The sequence below is a fragment of the Oryzias latipes genome, chromosome 22 (assembly GCF_053564925.1).
Source record: "Oryzias latipes strain Hd-rR chromosome 22, Olatipes_Hd-rR_3.1".
Taxonomy (NCBI): domain Eukaryota; kingdom Metazoa; phylum Chordata; class Actinopteri; order Beloniformes; family Adrianichthyidae; genus Oryzias; species Oryzias latipes.
The window spans coordinates 30426948-30451861 of NC_136258.1; the positions used below are offsets into that span (position 1 = coordinate 30426948).

General features: G+C 52.8%; 1 protein-coding gene across 21 annotated transcripts in view; it reads right to left on the reverse strand.

Moving 5' to 3' along the window:
• The window catches only part of syne1b (spectrin repeat containing, nuclear envelope 1b), a 107275-nt gene that overhangs the window by 66902 nt on the left and 15459 nt on the right, over positions 1-24914 (reverse strand). For 16 of the 21 annotated variants that reach the window (XM_078941265.1, XM_078941271.1, XM_078941268.1 and 13 more), the window contains 47 exons: positions 23856-23951; positions 23587-23670; positions 21653-21745; positions 21203-21381; positions 20927-21123; positions 20663-20763; positions 20257-20289; positions 20015-20122; positions 19799-19936; positions 19033-19197; positions 18815-18927; positions 18581-18749; positions 18413-18509; positions 18050-18252; positions 17803-17967; positions 17579-17731; positions 17366-17509; positions 17019-17186; positions 16783-16941; positions 16527-16691; positions 16108-16242; positions 15610-15768; positions 15326-15534; positions 14441-14549; positions 14206-14370; positions 13895-14062; positions 13651-13827; positions 13441-13581; positions 13210-13370; positions 12990-13140; positions 6729-7055; positions 6471-6658; positions 6281-6404; positions 6049-6215; positions 5600-5753; positions 4909-5528; positions 4655-4834; positions 4435-4585; positions 4211-4369; positions 3831-4013; positions 3661-3762; positions 2312-2515; positions 2032-2239; positions 1570-1682; positions 609-814; positions 390-539; positions 23-314 (listed from right to left, as the gene is read on the reverse strand). In XM_078941265.1, coding sequence (XP_078797391.1) covers positions 23-314; positions 390-539; positions 609-814; positions 1570-1682; positions 2032-2239; positions 2312-2515; positions 3661-3762; positions 3831-4013; positions 4211-4369; positions 4435-4585; positions 4655-4834; positions 4909-5528; positions 5600-5753; positions 6049-6215; positions 6281-6404; positions 6471-6658; positions 6729-7055; positions 12990-13140; positions 13210-13370; positions 13441-13581; positions 13651-13827; positions 13895-14062; positions 14206-14370; positions 14441-14549; positions 15326-15534; positions 15610-15768; positions 16108-16242; positions 16527-16691; positions 16783-16941; positions 17019-17186; positions 17366-17509; positions 17579-17731; positions 17803-17967; positions 18050-18252; positions 18413-18509; positions 18581-18749; positions 18815-18927; positions 19033-19197; positions 19799-19936; positions 20015-20122; positions 20257-20289; positions 20663-20763; positions 20927-21123; positions 21203-21381; positions 21653-21745; positions 23587-23670; positions 23856-23951 — 7833 coding nt within the window. The remainder of the gene's footprint in view (positions 1-22; positions 315-389; positions 540-608; positions 815-1569; positions 1683-2031; positions 2240-2311; positions 2516-3660; positions 3763-3830; positions 4014-4210; positions 4370-4434; positions 4586-4654; positions 4835-4908; positions 5529-5599; positions 5754-6048; positions 6216-6280; positions 6405-6470; positions 6659-6728; positions 7056-12989; positions 13141-13209; positions 13371-13440; positions 13582-13650; positions 13828-13894; positions 14063-14205; positions 14371-14440; positions 14550-15325; positions 15535-15609; positions 15769-16107; positions 16243-16526; positions 16692-16782; positions 16942-17018; positions 17187-17365; positions 17510-17578; positions 17732-17802; positions 17968-18049; positions 18253-18412; positions 18510-18580; positions 18750-18814; positions 18928-19032; positions 19198-19798; positions 19937-20014; positions 20123-20256; positions 20290-20662; positions 20764-20926; positions 21124-21202; positions 21382-21652; positions 21746-23586; positions 23671-23855; positions 23952-24914) is intronic. The other 5 variants (XM_078941269.1, XM_078941267.1, XM_078941273.1 and 2 more) reach the window with 3 other exon arrangements.

A 24914-nucleotide genomic window follows, 5' to 3' on the forward strand; every position in this document is an offset into this window, starting at 1 on the left:
CGTGCAGTCAGCGTTCACAGACCTGCACCAGGCCCAGCCTCTTCTCCAGAGTCTCTTTGGTGCCGATGGTGCTGCTGAGGGAGTCCAGCCGCTCCTGCACGCCGCTCAGCCAGCTCCAGCTGCTCTGCAGCGTCTCCTGGAAGGCCTGCTGCTCCTGCAGGGTCAGCTGGCAGCAACGCAGCCTCTCTCTGATACGCCTCAGCAGGGCCTGGTGCTGCGACTGCAGCTGGGCCGACACCCGGGTCTCACCGCCATCGCCGCGCCCGCCCTCGTTCAGCGCCTGGCCCTCCTGACAGAGGCGCTCGAAGGAGTCCCTGCATCCACAAAGAGTTAGACCTGGAGGGAAAAACTCACCTGCGTGTTTTTCTGCTGAAACCAGGAAGAAGAACCTTTCTCTGAGCACTTCCTGTTGGTATTCCTCCACCAGCTCCAGAAGGGCTTTTTCTGAGCCGTGCTGCTTGACCTCCAGCTGGTCGGACGTTACTCTGCTTTCCATCTGTTCCAGCCATCGCCTGAGCTTCTCCAGGCGACCTTCAAACCTGCACAGAGTTCTGTGTTGATATCTGGGGGTCTGCAGGGGGGGCTCGGCTGCTTTGAGCAGTGCGTACCCCCTCATGAGTGAGGCGCTGTCCTCCAGGATCTGCTGGTTCTGCCTGCACTGCTCCACAAAGCCGTCCCAGTCCTGCTGGATGGAGGACAGGTGCTGCTGCACCTGTGCAGCGCTGGCTTTAGGGAGGTGCAGGAGCAGCTTCTCTCCTTCCTCACACACCTGAGTAAGACGGGATTCCCCCTCCTCCACACGATCCATGGCCCCCTGCAGACAACCACAGGAGCAAGAGGTTCAAACATCAGCAGAGGTTTTATCATCAACGTCTGACAGCTGCAGGTGTAAGGAGGCAGAGCTGCAGAGAAATGCACGCAGGCGTGCGCTGTCTTCACGCAGAGGTGCGCTGTCTGCACGCAGGCGTGCGCTGTCTGCACGCAGGCGTGCGCTGTCTGCACGCAGAGGTGCACTGTCTGCACGCAGGCGTGCGCTGTCTGCACGCAGGCGTGCGCTGTCTGCACGCAGAGGTGCGCTGTCTGCACGCAGGCGTGCGCTGTCTGCACGCAGGCGTGCGCTGTCTGCACGCAGAGGTGCACTGTCTGCACGCAGGCGTGCGCTGTCTGCACGCAGGCGTGCGCTGTCTTCACGCATAGTTGCGCTGTCTGCACGCAGAGGTGCGCTGTCTGCACGCAGGCGTGCGCTGTCTGCACGCAGGCGTGCGCTGTCTGCACGCATAGGTGCACTGTCTGCACGCAGAGGTGCGCTGTCTGCACGCATGCGTGCGCTGTCTGCACGCAGGCGTGCGCTGTCTGCACGCAGAGGTGCACTGTCTGCACGCAGGCGTGCGCTGTCTGCATGCAGGCATGCGCTGTCTTCACGCATAGGTGCGCTGTCTGCACGCAGAGGTGCGCTGTCTGCACGCAGGCGTGCGCTGTCTGCACGCAGGCGTGCGCTGTCTGCACGCAGAGGTGCGCTGTCTGCACGCAGGCGGAGCCAAACGCCAACCGGAGCGTGTGCAGACGTACCTTCAGTTTCTGAAGCTTCCGTTCCACCGTCTGAGTGTCTCCTGATCGGTCCGAGCATTCCTTCACTATGTCCCGCTGTTCCGACAGCCACAGGTGGAACTCCTGGACCAGGCCTGTAGGGCAAACCGGTACATCTGTCACAAAAGCACCTGATGCAAACCAGAGGAAACCAACTCAAAAGAAGGAGGTTCCTTCTGAAGGAGGTAACAACAGTTAGAACCTCATAAGGTTCTCCTGGACTTGACAGAGGAGAGGAGGACTAGACAAACGCTGTGGGTTCTCCTGCAGCTCCTGAGTCTAGCAGGTCACAGATAAACTGGGTTTCATCAGCGCTGCAGCCTTTTCAGGGCCTCAGACGTGCACACACACGTGCACCTCAGCTTGCTGAAAGGTTGCTAAGTGCACGTCTTGAGGTCCTGCAGGTTACCTGCATGGAGACCCCCCCTCAGAACGGGTTCTTACGCAGGAACTGCTGCTGGAGGCCGCTCTGGAGGGACGCCAGCGTCCGGGCTGACATCTGGCTCACGCTGTCGTAGGTCTTGATGAGGTCCGTCAGTGACGAGCCCAGACCCGCCAGCTCCTCTGAAGGATACTTCCTGCACAGGTTGTTGAGCCCCTCCCTGGTGGTGTCGATGCTCCCCTGCTGGTTTTGGAGCTCCTTTTGAAGGTCCTGTGGAGAAGTTCAGGCGTCATGTGGGCAACATCTGAGGAGACTCCAGACGAAAGCTTTGAGAAACTTCACCTTCACTCTGCAGATGTCCTCAGGGTCCAGCCCAGTTGGAGAGGACCCCAGAGACTCCTCCATGCTCCTCAACCACGCTGACATCTGGGTGATGTAGTCCTGCAGCTGCCTCCTCTGGGAGCTGAAGTCCATCAGGTTTGCTGCAGACTGCTGGTGAAGCTTCTTGACTGCACCGATCTTCTCCTGAAGGTCATTCTCCAACACCTGAGTTCAGAAAAACCGTTAGGCTCTGCATGGTCACACACACGTACACTCACCGGCCACTTTATCAGCTCCACCTTGCTAAAACCAGGTCAGAACCACCTTAATCCTTGGTGGCACAGATTCAACAAGGTTCTGGAAACATTCCTCAGACTTTGGTCCATGTTGACATGACAGCATCAGTTGCTGCAGATTTGTCTGCTGAACATCCACGATGCTGGTCTCCCGTTCCACCACAGCCCAAAGGTTCTCCCAAAGGTTCTGGTGACTGTGGAGTCCGTTTGAGTCCAGAGAACTCATTGTCATGTTCTAGAAACCAGTCTGAGAGGATTCCAGCTTGATGACATGGAGCCTTATCCTGCTGGAAGTAGCATCAGAAGATGGTCCACTGTGGTCATGAAGGGATGGACCATCTTCTACGGTCCAGTTTTGGTGAGTCTGTGGGAATTGTAGCCTCAGGTTCCTGTTCTTAGCTGACAGCAGTGGTACCCGGTGTGGTCTTCTGCTGCTGTAGTCCGTCTGCCTCCAGGTTGGACGTGTTGTTCTTTCAGAGATGCTCTACTGTAGACCTCGGTTGGGACTAGTGGTTCTTTGAGTTCCTGTTGTCTTTCTATCAGCTGGAACCAGTCTGACCTCTGACATCAACAAGGCATTTCTGCCCACAGAACTGCTGCTCTCTGGATGTTTTCTCTCTGTAAACCCTAGAGGTGGTTGTGGGTGAAAATCCCAGTAGATCAGCCGTTTCTGAAATCCTCAGACCAGCCCGTCTGGAACCAACAACCACATTCAAAGTCACTTCAATCACCTTTCTTCTCTGTTCTGGTTTGAACTGCAGCAGATCGTCTGGACCATGACTACATGTCTGCATTCATTGAGTTGCTGCCGTGTGATTGGCTGATTAGACGTCTGCCTTAACGAGCTGTGTGCCTGATAAAGTGGGCGGTGAGTGTTTATGTGCACACAGACTGACACTGATGGAGAGGCAGAAAGGTCTCAGCAGTTGTGGATTCAGAGTCTTTCATAGGACACTTTGACATGAGGCTGTGAAGCAAGGACTGGAACCAGCAACCCTTCAGGGATGAGATGACAGCTACACTCCTCTTTATTCAAGGGGAAGAATCAGAATAACAGACTGGTGGATTGGTTACCTGGAGCTTGGCAGGAGTCTCCTGACTCTGGCTGCTCTTCTTCAGCTCAGACACTTTGATCTGCAGAGCTTCCAGTTTCTGCTCCTTCTCACTCATCTCTTCCTAAATCAGGATCAGATCCAGGATGAGAAGCTTCCGTTCTGTTGTTGACCTGGTGAAGGCAGACGTACCTGCAGTTCTGCGAGCCGCGCTGACACCTTCCGGCTGTCGCTGAAGTTGCTCAGGCTTTGGTTAAGCTCGGCGGTGGAGCTGCTGGTCCAGCTCTCCACGTCCTCGCTGATGTTCCGGACGTCCTCCCACAGGCCAAGGACCCGGATCAGCAGGTCCACGTTCAGATCCATCTTTTCAGACATCTGCAGATGAAATGGACATGTTCTCCTCCGTTCTGCAGAACAGCAGGTCCATGCTGCCATTCAAACACGCGGATGAAGAATGTTTGATAAAAGCTTCAGATGAAAGATGTCACCACACGCTTCAATGCTAGTCTTCTGATCCCCTGAACCATGACCTCTGCAGACCGGGAGCCGGTCCAACAGAAGCTCTGACTTACATCCAGCCACTGGTCCACGATGGCGTCCATGTCCTGCTTTATGGGCTGGCTGTCACACTCGGGGATCTTCTTCAGTTCCACCAGCAGCTGCTTCCCTTTGCAGCTGAACTGGTCCAGATCTGCGTGTCTGCTGCTCATCTCTGCCTTCATGGACTCGTGCTGCAGACACGTTTCTGCGTTTAGCTTCAGGAACGACGCGTCAGACGAACGCTGCAGCCTCTCACCTTTGCCAGCGCCCGTTTGGTCTCCTCAGCGTCCCTCAGGAGCGAGCTCAGGTCGGCCAGTGGCTCCGCCCTCCCGGTGACGTGGCAGACGCGGGCCTTCAGCGTCTGGTATTCTCTCATGAGTTCGGTGAGGACGCTGCACTGCTCCTGCCTGACATGGGGGGAGCAAGTAAGTCTGGCTGGGGTCAGACCGGACGCGCTGACCTCCTCCCGTCCTTACTTGTCTGCGATCAGCCTCCTGGCGGCCTCCCACGTGCTCCTCAGCAGGCCCATCTCACGCAGCACCTCCCCAGCCAGCTCTGCGTCTCTGCGGGCCAGCTGCTCCGCCTTGTCCTGCAGCCACTGCTCCTCATGCTGGTGAGCCTGGAGCTCGTCCTCCAGCTGGTTGAAGAGGCGGAGTCTGAAGGAGAAAGGACGGGTGGGGCTGCTGGGGGTTTCTAAGCTAAGGTGGGGGTGGATAGTGGTGCAGCTTACCGCAGCTGCAGCCCCTGCAGGCTGGCTTCCTTCAAGGTCTGCTTTTCTGCTTTTTCCTCGATGTCCTCCACCGCCCTCAGCAGCTGATCCTTCCTCTGGCGGAAGGAGGTCCACAGAGCCCCCAGGGCCTCGGCCTCGTTCTGCTTGGTACCCAGCAGGTTCCTGACCCCGTCCAGGTCTGCGCTGAGCGCGTCAGCCAGCATGCGGCAGGACTTACCGTCCTCAGAGCTCAGGTAGAGATGAGCTTTGCAGAGACTGCTGTCCAGACTGACGGCTGCCGTCTCCAGCTGATGGATGTCTGCGACGATGGCGGAAAGCTCCAGCTGCAGCTCCTCCACCCGCGCACAGTCCCAGCTCCCGGCGCTCTCCACGGTGTGTCTGAGCCCCTGCAGTACCCCCGCCACCGTGCTGTGGGTCTGCAGGAAAGCTGCCAACTTCTGCAGGCAGTCCACCTGCAGCTGCGCTGTCTGCAGCGCCTCCCGCTGAGGCTGCAAGCAGCTGTCTGCTCTGCTAGTCAGCAGCTGCGCATCTGCAGGCTCGCAGAGCCGACAGAGCTCTTGGACCTGCTGCTCCAGGCTCTCCCGGACACTGGACTGCTCCAGCAGGGCCTTCTGGGTCTCCTGTCAAAGGAACCAGGTGGGTTTGTGGTCTGACAGCAGACGGTTCTGCTGTCTCAATGGGAGGTTCTCACTTTGGTGTGTTCCACGGTGGCCTGCAGGCTGCTGATGCGGATCTGAGGGGCGGAGTGTAGATCTGACAGCATCCTTTCGCTCCACCGCGCAAACTCCAGAAGGGTCCCGTCCAACCGCTCCAGCTGACACAGATGGTTCTGAAGGTCCGATATTCTGCAGAGAGAGGACAATCAGAATCCGAACCTGCAGCACTGCAGTCCTGACTGTTCCTGGGCCGGTTCTGGTCTGGGTGGGCCCAGCCGTCCCTCACTGATGTAGTCCCCCGCTGCCCCCCTCCCCTCACAGTGCAGTCGGTGTTTCCATGACAACAGTGTGGGTGTGGCAGCAGTAAGGTTCAGATGAATGTCAGGAAGGAGCATGGATCGCCATCTCAAAGAGATGGTTTATGATTAAACCGTCACTTTAGCTCCTCCCCCTCTGACTGTCAAGTACAACCTGGGGGCTTCACCTTTCTGGGAGGGCTTCCTGCTGGACCCTCAGCCTTCTATGGAGGGTTTCCAGCTCATCCTTCATCTGCAGGACCTTCTGCTCGGGTGCAGAGTGGTAAAAGTCCATCCCCAGAGTCTGCAGGTCAGCGTGGGCCGTCTGCAGGGACCGCAGCTCCGGCTGCAGGGCCTGCAGGAACGCAGACGGGATGAGGAGCCAGCATTCATCCCACTCTGATGTGCAGGCAGACATACCTGCAAGTCCTGGATCTCAAAGCGCAGTTTGCTTTTATCAGCCGTCAGACATGGACCCTCAGGTCTGGATGAAGACTCGATTCTCTCCAGACAGGAAGTGAAGTTTGACAGCTGTTTCTCAAACCTGAACGGGTCACAAAAGTCAGCAAGTGGACTGAAGGAGGTCTACCTGGGCTTCAGTCAGGCGTACCTTTGCCATGAAGACAGCAGGCTCTCCAGGCGGCCCTGCCTGACCTTTGCCTCCTGCAGCGCCTGTTCCAAAGCGGCGCTCAGCTCCGTCACGGTTCGCTCAGCTGGTCCGTCGTCGCCGAGGCGCCGCGCAGAAGCTGAGAGCGCCAGCAGGGGCGCCTTCAGCTGCTGCAGAGCCTGACACACATCCTGCAGAAGAGACCCGAGTGAGCAGAAGAACAGCAACGCGGCTGTGGCCAGCAAAGGCAGATGTGACCACCGTGTGGCTCTGCAGAGCTCTGAAGGTCTCTGAGGAGGAGCTGCAGCCTCCCATTGGCCGATTCAGCTCGGCCTGAAGCTCCTGGAGACCCGCCTGAAGCTCCTCCAGGCTGCTGCTGAACTTCTGCTGTTGACGCCAGCGTTCCTGGAGAAGTCCGTCCAGCTGCTGGACGCTCTCCTTAAGCTCCTCCCAGTACCTCCCAATCTGGGTCAGGCGGGCCTTGATGCGAGCCGCCTCCCCCGATGACACGAAGCGGGCCAGCGAAGCGGAGTCCGCCTCCAGCTGCGGGAGAACTTCGGCTCGTTCCTGAAGCCCACGACGGACCTCCTGGAAAACCCAAAAGCAGAAACTGGAAAGACCTGCAAAAACAGTCCAACATGGTGTGAAAACCAGAGCTGAGAAGAAGTGAGACGAGGAAAAGTGAGACGAGGAAAAGTGAGCAGAAGAGAAGAGAAGAGAGAAGAGAGACGCTCCTCAAAGTCAGAGCAGGAAAGGATCCTCCATCACTCCCAGCCCTGGCAGTGTGTATTCATGAGTGTGTTCATATGTGTGTTTGTGATCATGTGTGGTGGTGTGTTCATGTGTGTGTTTGTGTGTGTGTTCGTGTGTGTTTGTGTGTGTGTGTTCATACGTGTGTTCATGTGTGTGTGTTCAAGTGTGTGTTCATACATGTGTTTCTGTTCATGCGTGTGTGTTCATGTGTGTGTGTTCATGCTTGGGTTCATGTGTGTTTGTGATCATGTGTGGTGGTGCGTTCATGTGTGTGTTTGTGTGTGTGTGTTCATGTGTGTGTGTTCATGCTGTGTTTATGTATGTGGTCATGCGTGTTTTGGTGTTAATGTGTTTTTGTGTGTTCATGTGTGTGTTTGTGTGTGTGTTCATGCTATGTTTATGTGTGTGTTCATGTGTGTGTGTGTTCAAGTGTGTGTTCATACGTGTGTGTGTTTGTGTGTGTGTGTTTTCATGTGTGTGTGTTCATGCTGTGTTTATGTGTGTGGTCATGCGTGTGTGTGTGTTAATGTGTGTTTGTGTGTTCATGTGTGTGTTTGTGTGTGTGTTCATGCTATGTTTATGTGTGTGTGTTCATGTGTGTGTGTGTTCATGCTTGTGTTCATACGTGTGTGTGTTCATACGTGTGTTCATGTGTGTGTGTGTTCAAGTGTGTGTTCATCCGTGTGTTTCTGTTCCTGCGTGTGTTCATGCTTGTGTTCATATGCGTGTGTGTGTTCATGTGTGTGTTCATGCGTGTGTTCATGCATGTGTGTGTTCATTTGTGTGTTCATACGTGTGTTCATGCGTGTGTGTGTGTGTCCATGCGTGTGTGTTTTCATGCGTGTTCATACGTGTGTGTGTTCATACCTGTGTTCATGCGTGTGTGTGTGTTCATGCGTGTGAGTGTGTTCATGCATGGTCATACGTGTGTGTGTTCATGCGTGTTCATAAGTGTGTGTGTTCATGTGTGTGTGTTCATGCCTGTTCATATGTGTGTGTGTTCATGTGTGTGTTCATATGTGTGTGTGTTCATGCGTGTGTTCATGCGTGTTCATAAGTGTGTGTGTTCATAGGTGTGTTCATGCGTGTGTGTGTGTTCATGCGTGTTCATATGTGTGTGTGTTCATGTGTGTGTTCATATGTGTGTGTGTTCATGCGTGTGTTCATGCGTGTGTTCATGCGTGTTCATAAGTGTGTGTGTTCATACGTGTGTTCATGCGTGTGTGTGTGTTCATGCGTGTTCATATGTGTGTGTGTGTTCATGTGTGTGTTCATGCGTGTGTTCATGCGTGTTCATACGTGTGTGTGTTCATGCGTGTTCATACGTGTGTGTGTTCATACGTGTGTTCATACGTGTGTGTGTTCATGCGTGTGTGTGTGTTCATGTGTGTGTGTTCATGCGTGTTCATAAGTGTGTGTGTTCATGTGTGTGTGTTCATGTGTGTGTGTTAATGCTTGTTCATATGTGTGTGTGTTCATGTGTGTGTGTTCATGCGTGTTCATATGTGTGTGTGTTCATGTGTGTGTTCATATGTGTGTGTGTTCATACGTGTGTTCATGCGTGTGTTCATGCGTGTTCATAAGTGTGTGTGTTCATACGTGTGTTCATGCGTGTGTGTGTGTTCATGCGTGTTCATATGTGTGTGTGTTCATGTGTGTGTTCATGCGTGTGTTCATGCGTGTTCATACTTGTGTGTGTTCATGCGTGTGTTCATGCGTGTTCATATGTGTGTGTGTTCATGTGTGTGTTCATATGTGTGTGTGTTCATGTGTGTGTTCATGCGTGTTCATAAGTGTGTGTGTTCATACGTGTGTTCATGCGTGTGTGTGTGTTCATGCGTGTTCATATGTGTGTGTGTTCATGCGTGTGTTCATGCGTGTTCATACGTGTGTGTGTTCATACGTGTGTTCATACGTGTGTGTGTTCATGCGTGTGTGTGTGTTCATGCGTGTGTCCATGCGTGTGTGTGTTCATGCGTGTTCATACGTGTGTGTGTTCATGCGTGTGTTCATGCGTGTTCATACGTGTGTGTGTTCATACGTGTGTTCATACGTGTGTGTGTTCATGCGTGTGTGTGTTCATGCGTGTTCATACGTGTGTGTGTTCATACGTGTGTTCATGCGTGTGTGTGTGTTCATGCGTGTGTGTGTTCATGTGTGTGTGTTCATGCGTGTTCATACGTGTGTGTGTGTTCATGCGTGTGTGTGTTCATGTGTGTGTTCATGCGTGTGTTCATGCATGTGTGTGTTCATGCGTGTGTGTGTTCATGTGTGTGTTCATGCGTGTGTTCATGCGTGTTCATACGTGTGTGTGTTCATGCGTGTGTTCATGTGTGTTCATACGTGTGTGTGTTCATACGTGTGTGTGTTCATGCGTGTGTGTGTTCATGCGTGTTCATACGTGTGTGTGTTCATACGTGTGTTCATGCGTGTGTGTGTGTTCATGCGTGTGTGTGTTCATGTGTGTGTGTTCATGCGTGTTCATACGTGTGTGTGTGTTCATGCGTGTTTGTGTTCATGTGTGTGTTCATGCGTGTGTTCATACGTGTGTGTGTGTTCATGCGTGTGTGTGTTCATGTGTGTGTTCATGCGTGTGTTCATGCATGTGTGTGTTCATTTGTGTGTTCATACGTGTGTTCATGCGTGTGTGTGTGTGTCCATGCGTGTGTGTGTTTTCATGCGTGTTCATACGTGTGTGTGTTCATGCGTGTGTTCATGCGTGTTCATACGTGTGTGTGTTCATACGTGTGTTCATGCGTGTGTGTGTGTCCATGCGTGTGTGTGTTTTCATGCGTGTTCATACGTGTGTGTGTTCATGCTTGTGTTCATGCGTGTTCATACGTGTGTGTGTTCATACGTGTGTTCATGTGTGTGTGTTCATGCGTGTGTGTGTGTTCATGCGTGTTCATGTGTGTGTGTTCATGCGTGTTCATATGTGTGTGTGTTCATGTGTGTGTGTTCATGTGTGTGTTCATATGTGTGTGTTCATGCGTGTGTTCATGCGTGTTCATAAGTGTGTGTGTTCATACGTGTGTTCATGCGTGTTCATATGTGTGTGTGTTCATGTGTGTGTTCATACGTGTGTGTGTTCATGCGTGTGTTCGTGCGTGTTCATACGTGTGTTCATGCGTGTGTGTTCATGCGTATGTGTGTGTTCATGCGTGTGTGTGTTCATGTGTTTGTTCATACGTGTGTTCATGCGTGTGTGTGTGTGTTCATGCATGTGTGTGTTCATTTGTGTGTTCATACGTGTGTTCATGCGTGTGTGTGTGTGTCCATGCGTGTGTGTGTTTTCATGCGTGTTCATACGTGTGTGTGTTCATACCTGTGTTCATGCGTGTGTGTGTGTTCATGCGTGTGAGTGTGTTCATGCATGGTCATACGTGTGTGTGTTCATGCGTGTTCATAAGTGTGTGTGTTCATGTGTGTGTGTTCATGCCTGTTCATATGTGTGTGTGTTCATGTGTGTGTTCATATGTGTGTGTGTTCATGCGTGTGTTCATGCGTGTTCATAAGTGTGTGTGTTCATACGTGTGTTCATGCGTGTGTGTGTGTTCATGCGTGTTCATATGTGTGTGTGTTCATGTGTGTGTTCATATGTGTGTGTGTTCATGCGTGTGTTCATGCGTGTGTTCATGCGTGTTCATAAGTGTGTGTGTTCATACGTGTGTTCATGCGTGTGTGTGTGTTCATGCGTGTTCATATGTGTGTGTGTGTTCATGTGTGTGTTCATGCGTGTGTTCATGCGTGTTCATACGTGTGTGTGTTCATGTGTGTTCATACGTGTGTGTGTTCATACGTGTGTTCATACGTGTGTGTGTTCATGCGTGTGTGTGTGTTCATGTGTGTGTGTTCATGCGTGTTCATAAGTGTGTGTGTTCATGTGTGTGTGTTCATGTGTGTGTGTTAATGCTTGTTCATATGTGTGTGTGTTCATGTGTGTGTGTTCATGCGTGTTCATATGTGTGTGTGTTCATGTGTGTGTTCATATGTGTGTGTGTTCATACGTGTGTTCATGCGTGTGTTCATGCGTGTTCATAAGTGTGTGTGTTCATACGTGTGTTCATGCGTGTGTGTGTGTTCATGCGTGTTCATATGTGTGTGTGTTCATGTGTGTGTTCATGCGTGTGTTCATGCGTGTTCATACTTGTGTGTGTTCATGCGTGTGTTCATGCGTGTTCATATGTGTGTGTGTTCATGTGTGTGTTCATATGTGTGTGTGTTCATGTGTGTGTTCATGCGTGTTCATAAGTGTGTGTGTTCATACGTGTGTTCATGCGTGTGTGTGTGTTCATGCGTGTTCATATGTGTGTGTGTTCATGCGTGTGTTCATGCGTGTTCATACGTGTGTGTGTTCATACGTGTGTTCATACGTGTGTGTGTTCATGCGTGTGTGTGTGTTCATGCGTGTGTCCATGCGTGTGTGTGTTCATGCGTGTTCATACGTGTGTGTGTTCATGCGTGTGTTCATGCGTGTTCATACGTGTGTGTGTTCATACGTGTGTTCATACGTGTGTGTGTTCATGCGTGTGTGTGTTCATGCGTGTTCATACGTGTGTGTGTTCATACGTGTGTTCATGCGTGTGTGTGTGTTCATGCGTGTGTGTGTTCATGTGTGTGTGTTCATGCGTGTTCATACGTGTGTGTGTGTTCATGCGTGTGTGTGTTCATGTGTGTGTTCATGCGTGTGTTCATGCATGTGTGTGTTCATGCGTGTGTGTGTTCCTGTGTGTGTTCATGCGTGTGTTCATGCGTGTTCATACGTGTGTGTGTTCATGCGTGTGTTCATGTGTGTTCATACGTGTGTGTGTTCATACGTGTGTGTGTTCATGCGTGTGTGTGTTCATGCGTGTTCATACGTGTGTGTGTTCATACGTGTGTTCATGCGTGTGTCTGTGTTCATGCGTGTGTGTGTTCATGTGTGTGTGTTCATGCGTGTTCATACGTGTGTGTGTGTTCATGCGTGTTTGTGTTCATGTGTGTGTTCATGCGTGTGTTCATACGTGTGTGTGTGTTCATGCGTGTGTGTGTTCATGTGTGTGTTCATGCGTGTGTTCATGCATGTGTGTGTTCATTTGTGTGTTCATACGTGTGTTCATGCGTGTGTGTGTGTGTCCATGCGTGTGTGTGTTTTCATGCGTGTTCATACGTGTGTGTGTTCATGCGTGTGTTCATGCGTGTTCATACGTGTGTGTGTTCATACGTGTGTTCATGCGTGTGTGTGTGTCCATGCGTGTGTGTGTTTTCATGCGTGTTCATACGTGTGTGTGTTCATGCTTGTGTTCATGCGTGTTCATACGTGTGTGTGTTCATACGTGTGTTCATGTGTGTGTGTTCATGCGTGTGTGTGTGTTCATGCGTGTTCATGTGTGTGTGTTCATGCGTGTTCATATGTGTGTGTGTTCATGTGTGTGTGTTCATGTGTGTGTTCATATGTGTGTGTTCATGCGTGTGTTCATGCGTGTTCATAAGTGTGTGTGTTCATACGTGTGTTCATGCGTGTTCATATGTGTGTGTGTTCATGTGTGTGTTCATACGTGTGTGTGTTCATGCGTGTGTTCGTGCGTGTTCATACGTGTGTTCATGCGTGTGTGTTCATGCGTATGTGTGTGTTCATGCGTGTGTGTGTTCATGTGTGTGTGTTCATGCGTGTTCATACGTGTGTGTTCATACGTGTGTTCATGCGTGTGTGTGTGTGTTCATGTGTGTTCAAACGTGTGGGTGTTCATGCGTGTGTGTGTGTTCATGCGTATGTGGGGGTCCTGGTACCTGCACCGTCCGTCTCTGCTCCTCCACAGGTGGAGCAGACGTCCTGACGTCCTCCAGCTGCTTCTCCGTCTCAGAGATCCACTGGGACAGACCTTCAAAGCCTGCAGTGAAGGTGTCCCACTGCAGCTTCATGTCCTCCAGGAGCTTCACGCTGAAGCAGAGAAGCAGACGTGAAAAGACGAAGACGACAGAAGACAGACGGAGACGGTAGAGGCCTTACTCCTGCTTCAGGCTTTCCTCCACCTCCTCCACCTGCTCCCTGAGCGAGTGGGCCTGCTGCAGCAGCAGGGTCTTATTTTTGGGGCTCAGCTGGATTTCGGCGGCTCTCTTCGACAAGGTCTTGGTGTGCAGAGCTTCGCCTTCACTCTGCTTCAGCAGCACCTGAAAGACGTGAACAGGTGAGCCGCGCTGCAGACGGCTTCCCGCTCCGCCTGTGGACCCGCGGACTCACTCTGGCCTGATCCAGCTCCACCTCCAGGCTCTCTGGGCTGCTGAAGTTCAGCTCCCTGTCCATGGAGGAGCGTGCTCTGAGGACAAAGGTCTGCACCGCCTCCTGCTGGTCGCTGTGCTGCTGCCAGGCGGCCAGAGTCACCTTTGCAGGAGGGCGTGTGTTATAGAGGCTCCGCCTCTGCCGGAGGTGTCTGTGAATGCAGAGTCTCACCTCCAGGCTTTGCTCCTGCGAGTCCGTGCTCTGCTCCATCCTGCTAAGGCTGTTCTCCAGCGTCTGCAGGTCCTGCTGCAGAGCCCCCTCCAGCGCCTCCTCCACCTGCAGCTGCTGACCTCTGGAGAAGAGCTGCTGGACCTCCTTCCTCTTCATTCGGAGGCGCTTCAGGTGTTGCTGCGGGATTCAGAGAGTCAGGCCTGAACCCTTCACCTTCTCTGAAGCTTTTGGTGTTAAGCGGCACCTGGTGGACCAGCAGCAGCTGCTGGGCCTCTCTGGGATCAGAGGAGTCCAGGATCTGGGAGGCTTCGGCCTGCACCTCCTTCTGCCCCTGAGCCAGGTCCTCCAGCGTGGCCTGGACCTCCTCTCTGAACTGAACACAGTCCCCCACGGTCAGCAGCATCTTCTCAGCCTGATGGACGGCAGGACAAAAGTCCAAACCCGATGAGGTCCAGAGGCCCCACCAGAATAAAAGCATCTGAGCATATACTTCTACAGCCTTTTGGTGACGTCTAAGGTCTTTGAAGATTTCAGCAGAACTTAAGCAGAACCCACCTCTGACAGAGACGCTACGAGACCCTTCAGGTCTGCAGACAGCTTGGTCAGCGCCGCCCCCTGCCGCTGGGCGTCATCGTCTGCCGACACTTCGATCAGATCCGCCATGCGGGCGTTCAGCCAGCCCAGGTTCCCCTCCTGCAGCTCCGCCTCATTCCTCAGCTCCTGCATGGATGGGGGGGTTAGAGTCCTGTGGACACGGTCCCCACTCGAAACGGACCGCAGCAGGACTCACCGCGATGGCGGTCTTCACCTGACCGTACTTCCTGTGGTCACTGGCTCGGTTCCTCAGGAGCCTCAGCTGGCTCTCCTTGGAGATGAGCCAGCAGGAGAGCTCAGCGTACCTGTGCAGGTGGATGATCTCAGGTGAATACACACATGTACACACACATGTACACACACATGCATACACACATGTACACACACATGCATACATACACATACACACACATGTACACACACATGCATACACAGGTGCATACACAGGTACACACACACACAAACACACATGCATACACACATGCATACATACACATACACACATGTACACACACATGTACACACAAATGCATACACACATGCACACACACGCATGCACACACATGCATACACACATGCACACACACATGCATACATACACATACACACATGTACACACACATGTACACACAAATGCATACACACATGCACACACATGCACACACCTACATGCACACACACACTCGTTGTTTTCCTTTCATAAAGACGTCCAGATTATTGTCCCTAAAACACTTTTTAAAGTTCATCCATCCCTCCATTTTTCTAACCCCCTTCAGGGTCACGGGGTTGCCAGAACTTTTTCCCAGCTTCTGGTGGGTGTAGGCGGGGTTCACTCTGCACAGGTGAGCCCGCCCCTCCCATTCAGGGACAATTTGAGTAAAGACACAACCTTTGAATCATGTCTGTGGACTGGGGGAGGAACCCTGAGAACATGCAAACTCTACACAGAGAGAACCCAGCCGGGATTTGAACCAGAACCTTCCCCCTGTGAGGCGAGAGCACCACCGTACAGCCGTTTTTACAGTTATTCTAAATGTTTTGAGGGGGCGTGTTGCTGACTCGGGCGGGGGTGTCACTGCACCTTTTGTTGTAGTCCTTCCACTTGTCCTGGTGCTGCAGGAGCTTCAGTCGTGTGCTCTGGATCTCCTCCTGGAGCTCGCCTAACTCCTTCCTGGCGCTCTGCAGGCTGCGGTGGGCGGGGTCCTCCTCAGGGAGCTTCTGGCAGAGCTCCTCCATGAGCTGCAGCCTCTTCTCGCACTGGGACAGGGGCCCCTTCTCCCCGAAGAAGCTCTGGAGGCAGAAAGCAGAAGGAGCTGAGGAGTTCTGCTGCACCCGAACCTCCTCCGAGCCCGGATGATGACTTACCCGGTGCTCCTTAAGGAGCCGCTCACTCCCCACCCCGACCAGGTGGCGGTTCTCCCTGGTCAGCTCCGCCTTGCACTCCTGCATGGACAGCTCCAGCCGGCTCCTCTCTGCCTCCACCTGCACGTGCAGGAGGTGCAGCGGGGCGTCCGTCTGCATGTCCTGGGGAGGGACCAGCAGGAGAGGGTCTGTGGGGGGGCTTCTCTTCATAACTAGTGAGTCTGCGGACGTTCTGCCCCTTCAGAACACATGTGTGTGTGTGGGGGGGCTCCTTCTCTGTGGATTGGGTGTGGTCAATTGATATTGAAATATTGATCTGATTGAGTGACGGCGTGCCGACAGGATCAAAGCGGATATACTGATAGAGATCCATCCATGGATCTAGAAATCCATAGATTCATGGATTGACATCTAAATCTAGATTTACAGATTCATAGATTTCACATCTTCTGTGCAGATCATTTGGGGTTGTCATCATCAGAGTGTGACATCAGTGCCGACCTTCCAGCGTTTGTGCAGCTTCCTGACGGTCTCCTGCAGCGCCTGCTGCTCCTGTTCGGGCAGGATGTCCGTCAGCTCGTCACACGCCTTCAGGAACGTGTTCAGAACCCGCTGGTCCAGCTGCTCAAAGAAGTCCTGCAGGAACCACAAAGACCTCCACCTGTCAGAGTCCACACCTGTCCAGCGCCGTTCAAACTTTATCTGTAAACCTTCAGTCTAAGACTGACTCCACCTTTTCAGAGGAAAGGCTGGAATATTTTCAGTAAATATTGGAAAACCTTTCACAATAAAAGCTTCAAAAAGTTCACATTTATGCAAATGTGTGAAACCCTCAAACAGAGAGCAGTGTGTGTCCAAAGTCCCAGAAGTAAACTGTAGTTCTGGACTAGAGGTCTTCAGCCTCTATAGATTCATCTCACCGTGTGTTTCCTCAGCAAATCCTCCGGCTCGCCGCTTTCCGTCACGCAGCTCTGGGCCGCCTTCAGGACCTTCTCCAGCTCCACTCGGGACTCCTCAAACCTCCTGAGGAGGCTGCTGTTGGTCTCCTCCTGCCTCCTCCACTCCGTGGACTCCCTGATCATGTTCTGAACACAAACAGGGGTTTTGCAGGCTGGCGTCCGCGTTCCGAGCAGAGACGGCGTGGCGACGGCGTGGCGACGGCGTGGCGACGCTCACCTGCGAGGCCGTCTGCAGCTCTGCCACGCGTTTCTGCAGCAGAGCCAGGTCCAGGTGCTGCAGGGCTCCACTGCTGCTCAGGCTTCTCTGGATGTTCTGGTGGGTCCGCTCGATCACCGTCAGGCACTTCTTGCAGCTGTGAGTCAAGGTGGCCAGCTCCTGCAGGAGGAAGGAGAACCCCGTCAGGGGGGGGGGCCCAGGCTGGAGGAGGCCGTGCTGCCGCCGCTCTGCATCACCTGACACTGCTGTCTGAAGTCAGCGGGCCCCCCCGGACGGCCGGCGCCGGTGATGCAGCTGGCCTTCTCCAGAGCCTGGTAGAAGCCCGTGATGTTCTTCTCCATCTCCTCCAGGGGGGGCAGCAGAGCCTGAGCCTCTCTGAGCAGAGGCAGGCACCCCTCCCTGATCTGGAGACGAAACGCTGTACATGTCACTGACACGGCCCCTTCAGGGGGGTTGAGAAGAACACAAGCTGAGTACAAGAGGGTGAAAGCCGCAGCACCACAGCCAGTTTGTGGTTCAAATCCCTGTGCAGGTTTTTTTGACCCCCGATCCAAAAGCCCCCCCATTCTGATCAGGCACAGACCTTACTGAGCTGCTCCTTGATGGAGGCCATCACAGCTGTCATCTGGAGGAGCTCCTCCTGCGGAGCGTCTTTGCTCAGTAGCTGCGCCGTGCGGCCCGCCGCCCTGCACGCCGCCTCCATCGCCGGGACCTTTTGTTTGATTTCCTGCAGGGAGGTTGGACATGCAGCATGATGTGATCCAGCAGCAGGAGCCCCAGGAGATCTCCTCCGTACCTCCACGTCCTGCACGAACGCCCGCACGTTCAGGAAGGACACCTGAACCGGAGCGGTCATCTTCACGTCGGTGGCGTCCAGGAACAGCTTCAGGGTGTTCATGGCGTCCTGGTAGTCCTGCCGGAGTTTGTCCACCTCATCTGCTCGGCCGTACTGTACACCAGGAGAAGAGCAGCTGGGTTAGGTGGTGAAGGAGGAGGAGGCGGCGGCGGCGGCGTCCTCACATGTTTGACTTTGATGAAGAGCTCCCTCCATCTGCCGTTCAGCAGCAGCAGCTGCTGCTTCAGGTCTCTGGACACCGTCTCATCACACGTCTCGATGAGGAAGTTCCCGGCGTCGTTCATGTCCATGTGCTGCTGGATCCAGTGGGAGAGGTTCCTGAAGAAGTCCTGCCCCATGCAGAAAGATCAAAGGTCACAGTTCCTCCTCCTCCTCCTCCTCCTCAACAGAAGGTCAGAGTTGAGCAGTTACCCGTTTGATGTTCTCAGACTGGCCGAGAACCTGCTCGGCGTCCTCCAGCCAGGCCTGCAGCGCCGCCACCGTGCTGCCGTACTTCTCCCAGTTACAGATCACCTCCTCCAGCATGCTGCGGACGCTCCGCACCTCCAACGCCAGGTTCTTCCACTGGACCGTGGCGTCTGCCAGGAACTTGCTGACTCCCTCAGCTTCATCTGCTGCAACCAGGAGGAGTTGGTTTACAGGGAGATGATTGACACGGTTCGGGTTCTGCCTTTTGAATGACGCAGGAACAACAGCAGGAAGCAGAACTTCTTCTGTTTGGACTCATGTAGGGAGAACCGCACAGACGCTGGGGGGGGGGAAAGCCACACTGACCTGCGCTGTCAGACTTCACGTAGACCTCTGCCGCCCGCTGCAGAGCCGTGAAGAGAACCTCGTACTGCTCAAAGAACCTCTGGCCTTCAGTGAAGGTCTACAGAGAGAAGAGGCCTCATCAGACCCCCCCTCCAGTGCTCAACCTTCACGGGGGGAACTCAAACTCACCAGGTAGCTGCGCAGCAGGAGCTCTACCGAGTCCCGCCGGCCGTACTTTATGATCCAGGACTTCAGCTTGGACTCAGCCAGCAGCAGGAACGCCGTCAGCCTGTACTTCATTTCCCAGAATTCCAGTTGTATCAGGTGAGAATGTGAATGGGCCGACACAAAGTTGAACCTGAGGGTCAAACACCACAGTAACTTTTCTGCTGGGAAGTGATGGAAAACCAGCGGAGGCCGTACCGCTCTGCCATGTCTTGGAGCTGCTCCGGAGGAACCGGCACCCCGTGGACGGACCTGTCCTTGTGGATCTGCTGGAAGGTCCGTCTGTGCACCTCCAGGTTCTTCAGCACATCCTGCAACCCAACGTGACGGTTCTGGTGAAGCTCAGAGTCTCGTGAAGATAAAAACCTGCAGGCTTCTCCACGCGTGGAACCACGACAGCAGAGGGAGATCCTCACCTGGTGCTGCTGCAGCTTCCTGTGAAGAACGTTGGCCGTCTCCTCAGGAGCGTGGTGGAGGGGGAAGTCCTCTCTCAGAGCCATCTCTGCTCTGTGGAGCCAGGCTCCGATGGACCCCAGGGGGCCCGGCAGAGACTTGTCCAGATGGATGTGCCAGTCCAGCAGCTGCAAGTATCGGTTTGAGTTGTTTCAAATCCAGATTCACCACTAAGGACGAGCATCCATGATTAAGGCCTTAGACGAAGTATTTACTTAGTCACTACATCTTAATTGCATCTGTAAATACATGAAGTTATAGTGTAATTACACTATATTTACACAATAATAACACCGTGGTCCAAGTTTCTCATGCCAAACCACCTCCCTTCAACATGGCTTAAGAAGCGGGACCACAGCAGCAGCGGTTCCACAGACTAACGTCCTGCCAATCACACTCTGACAGCCAACCGGCTGCTGGGAAAAGGAGGACTGTTCAGAGGTCGTTAAAAGGTCACGTCTTTCAGAGCCGTTATCAGGAGGACATTCCCATTAAAGCGTGGCAACTTGACTTTCTGTGTTTTAGAATTGATGTGATGGACTTTTTTCTAGGACACTAGAGGCCTTCTCACTGGCACACCTTGGACACTCCAGTGATGCAGTCTCACCTTCTGTGTTAGTTATTAATAAAGAATCATCATTATTATTGTTAATAATAATAACGAGAGAGCTGCAGCTGCCCTCCTTTGTTCATGTGGGATCACAATGAAGGGAGAAACGGGGCGGGTACCCTGGCGGACACGTGGTCCCAGGCTTGTTTGACCAGAGCTTGGTCCACAGACAGTTTTCCATCCGGGTGGACGGGCTGCAGCAGCGGCTCCGCCTGCTTCTTCTTCATCTCAAACTGGACGTGGAAGTGTTTGAAGACCTGCAGGACAAAGGAGGAGCACGCGGCTGAAGCCACCTCTGACAGCAGACGTTCTGACCCTCACCTGACCCCGCCCACCTGGTATTTGTCTGACAGGTTTCCGTCGGATCCCTGGGCCCTCAGCACGTCTTTCTCCAGCTGGTCCAAGAAGACCTTCAGCTCCCTCAACATCTTCCTCTCTTCTCTCTGTCACAGTCAGACAACATCTACTTTTAGCTCATGGAACCTGCTGCTAAATTCTATGAGAGGAAAACAGAAAACCGCAGGAATACGGCGGGAACTGATGGTTAAAGTCTGAAGCTTCAGGCTGTGGAACATACCTCCAGCATCAGCTCTATATCCTGAGGACCGTACTAGCAGCAGATGAGAGAAGGCATCAGAAGAGCAGGAAAAGACAGGAGACAGAGTGGGGGAGATGAGCGTGCACGTGACCTGAGCACCCACAACACAAGACACAAGAAGCAGCTTTGTGTGCACAGAAGAGCAGGGAAGACCGAAAGACAGATGATCTGCTCCTATCAACAAATCCCGAGCAGAAACAGAACTCTGGTCCCGTTTCTGGTCTCCATGAACCAGAACCTTCCAGAGACTGAAAACCATCTGAGATTTGAGCGAGTTTCTCTGGAACGTTTAGTGGAAAAAGGCAAAAGTTTGGGATGTATTTCTAAAAAAAACATATTTTTAAGGTTACACAGTAAGGTTACAGTCAGCGGGCCAAAGAAGTACCTCCTGCTGTCCAGCGGCCGGCCCAGGATTTGGGTAATGCTTCAGGAACTGAGCCACGTAGGTCATGATGGACTTCTCGTCCGGTTTGTCGACGTCCACGTCTGCAGACACCAACATGATCAACGTGAAGCTGACAAGAAGGTCAAGTGTCCTCCAGAAACACAACAGGTTTGTGGATTCTCCAGAACATCTGAGCTGCACTACAACAGAACCTACAAACACGTCTGACTCGTCACAAAGTGCAGAAATCAGAAATAATGTGACCTTCAGGATCCAGCAGTCGAGGAATTCCCAGCTCATTCTCTGCCAATGAGAAGGCCTCCTCTAAGTTCTCCCTGTTGCTCCTCCGCCGCACCTCCTCCATGTCTACCAGGTCTGGCCTGATGGCGTGCACCATGGACTGAAAGGCGACCCCGTCACGCCAGCTGGGACCAAAGTCTTTCACTTCGATTCCATGATGCCTGAAAACCACGAGAGGCCACGTTTGCATGAGCGGCGTCGCAGACAGCCGTGGGACAGCTGGACCTGGCGGAGGCGTACTTGGCGGCCGTGCACTGCACCCATCGGAGCAGGACCTTCTTGGCGTTTCCCTGGAATTTGTGAAGGACCTTCCTCTTCACGGGAGGACTTCCTGTTTCAGAGCTGGTGAGGCTGTCCACAGAAGAGCTGCTGTTGGAGAAGGCCTGCAGGGCTGGCAGGTTGCTGGTTAACTCCTCGATCTACAGGAAGCCAGAAGGTTCAGACCATCAACAAACGTTTGCTTTAGATCAACTAGAAATGACCCAAAGACTGAAGAATAAAAATTTGGTTTGAAACCTTTCATTTTTAGGAAACTAGTTCAACTGGACCTCCTGTTGAAATCTGAGCAAGAGGAAAGCGGTACAGACCACTGGGAATGCTTTGAAATGGATCAGAAGATGATGGGACTTTCATGGTTTTCCCATCATCCTCATTACTAAAGTGAAAGTGTCTTCTGTCCTTCATCACTACCTGGAAGTAGAGGATGATGGTCCAGATCAAACCAAGGACGATGGATGGCCGTCCATCTGCGACGTCGGTGGCGTGAATGTTTACAAGTTTGATCTGAAACAGAAAGGTGGATTTCCCATCAGTCCCTCACTTAGATGCTTCTGTCAGTCAAAGAAAGCAGAAGAAACTGGATGAAGGACATGAAGAGGAACTGCTGGAGAAGCAGCCTTGAATAATAATAATAATAATAATACATTTTATTTATATGGCGCCTTTCTGGGCACTCAAGGTCGCCTCACAGTACAAAAGTAAGTAAAAATATAAACATACAACAGTAAAACTCCAGAACACAAAATTAGTTAACAGTTAAAAACAGCAAGTTTAATATTATGAGCTAAAAGCATGACGGAAAAGGTGAGTTTTGAGGTGTTAAAACTGAGAGAGTGAGTCCAGATTTTGTAGATCAGAGGGGAGGGAGTTCCAGAGCTGCTGAGTGCTCTACCCCCCCAAGGTAATGAGACGGGGTCGTGGAACAGCCAGTCGAAGGGAGGAAGAGGATCTGAGGGAGCGAGTGGGAGGAGCAACAGTCGGGAGCCCTGAGAGGTACGGAGGGGTGAGGGTGTGGAGGGCTTTGAAGGTTAAAATGGGGATTTTGTAAGTGATCCGGTGAGGTTCTGGTAACCAATGAAGCTGCTGGAAGACGTAATGTGGTGAAGGGAGGGGGATGGCTTATTATTCCAGCAGCTGAGTTTTGAACCAGTTGAAGCTTTCGGAGGGTTGAGCCAGGCGTCTGTCTGAGCCAAACCCTGCCCACAATACTGTCATCAGAAAATCCTGATCAAACTTCCGGTGAGCTTCGGTGGCTAGAAATGTTCGACGGCAACTGACTGGAGGTCCTGGAAGCCCTGACTGAAGACACACAGGACGAAAGCACAGTGGAGTCACGGGCTTTGAATGACAGTAGGCCAGAGGCTTCATGGGTCCGCGGGACGAAGACGCCCTGTCCTCCACTCGGACACAGAACCTCCGGCTCGGCTTTCATACCCGCAGGAACGGTGTTTGAGAAGCTGTCTGAACAGGACAGGGAGAGGATGGATCGCAGGAAGAGGCTGCCGAAGTCCGGACGGGTTCAACCTCACGGACCCGATCCGCGTCCAGACCACAAAGTCCAGAAAGGGGTCTGACAGAGCAGAGTCCACAGATCTACTAGACAAGAAGACCAGTGGATGGAGCTGCATCTTCATGCATCTGTGAAGGACAGCCGGAGCCCCCCAGCTCAGCACAGATCCCATCGTCGTTTCTCTGGATCATTCCTGCAGATCAAAGGTGACTCTGCCTTCATTCCACCAGAGGAGACACTCTGGAAAAGGTCCAACATCAACCTGGACCACAGAGCCAGACCACCACCACACCAGGGTCAGTCTGAGTGCCTGTCACCCCCCCATGAGAATGGTTCCCACCATCTCTAAGTTCCCACATGGATGCCCCCCCCCCAGCTGCTGCAGGAGTGACTGGGATTCCCTCACCACTCCCAAAAGACAAAGGTACGGGACGATCCGGTCCCTGGATTTTAGAACAATTCAGACACACGCTCCTTTGGAACATTAAAGAACCATTTTGTTATGAAATATGAGTCGTTTTTGCAGCTCATTTTCAGACGTCTCGATCTCTGAGGCTCCGCCTTTTTCTCCTTGTGGGTGCCGCCCATTTCATGACATCATCCCAGAGTCGGCCTGGCATATTGTGCAAAGAGAACAGAAGGGTTCATTAGCCTGGGGGCGGGACTTGCAGCACAGACTCTTCCTGGAAGGGGCGGTTCTTCACTTTGTGATGTCACAATGTGAGGACCCACTCGTTTTTGTGGGTTGGGAGGGGCTGGTGCTCAGAGAGCAGCTTTTTAGAGGAACACTCAGAAATGCATGAATGGATTGTTTTGTCCTCTACAGACACCTTACCTTTCTACCTTCCAGGAACTTCAGAGCCGTGCTGATGTTGGAGACCCAGTGGATCCTCTTCAGGTGCCGTCCTTGTTCACAGGGCTGCAGGACAGAAAGCTGTCATCTCCACGCAGATATCTGCTGATTCTTCAACGGTCATTAGGAACACATCACTGTATTTTTATAACCACATATTTGTGGGGTCATTTACTGTGAATTCCGATTCTCTCTCTTCGTTTGAGGCTCAGACAATAGAAACTGTGGAGTAAAATGTTGGAAGATCTTACTAGTCTTTGTCCAGACAGAACCTCCAGCAGAGCCAGCAGCTTCACGCCATCCTTGATGTCCTCAAAGAGGTCGTTCATCTCCAGACGCAGTTTGTGCTGCAGGACAGACGGACCATGAAAGACCATCAGCATCCACGCATGTGGCCCAAAAAGGGGGGAACGGGCCTGTCAGCACGGAGAACAGAACCGCCCTGCATGGTGCCGGTCCTGGGGAGGGCAGCGTTTGCTAAAGGGTTCACATCTACAGAGCAGCAGCATCGTAACCAACAACCACAACCGTATGTGTTCTTCAGAAGAGCTCGGGTCGGTCCAGGCCCGCAGGCTTCAGCACCAGACTGTGTGTGTGTGTGAGTGCATGTGTGAGGGTGTGTGTGTGTGTGCATGTGAGTGCATGTGAGTGCATGTGAGTGTGTGTGCGCGTGTGTGTGTGTTACATGTGCAGCTCTATCAGCTCTGATGGATGTTCTGTCGTCGTTTCTGAAGATGAAGAACGTGTTTGTGAGCAGAATCCTGGCGTGCAGAGAAATGTCAGCATCAGCTGCAGATGGTGGGGGGGTTGTTGGGGGAGGTGGGTGTGGCCTGACTGTTGTCATGGTACGGACGGTGTAATGTTAGAAGTGACCAGTAGAGGGCACTGGTAAGTTAAGCATGAAGGGACTGAGGTGGAAAGAACACGAGGAAGTGGTTGAGGAATGTCTGGAACTGGAATGTATGTTAGAGAGCAACGGAGGAATAAAAGTCTCAAGAGTTGAACCTACAGAGTGTCCTGCAGTCTATTTTATGTCTGTAAGACAAGAACAGACATTACATGGTGTCAGAAGTGCTCCTGTGTCGGGATAGAAGTCATGGCAAAGTTCAACCCGCCAAGTGAGTTCAAATTCGACAGCCCAGCAGAATGGCCGGAGTGGAGACAGCGTTTCTGCCGCTACCGGCTGACGACCAAGCTGAATAAAGATGACGGCGAGATTCAAGTGAGTTCGCTGATCTACGGGATGGGCAGTGAAGCCGAAAAGATATTCGCTTCGTTTGAATTCGATGAGGAGGCTCATAAGAAGAACT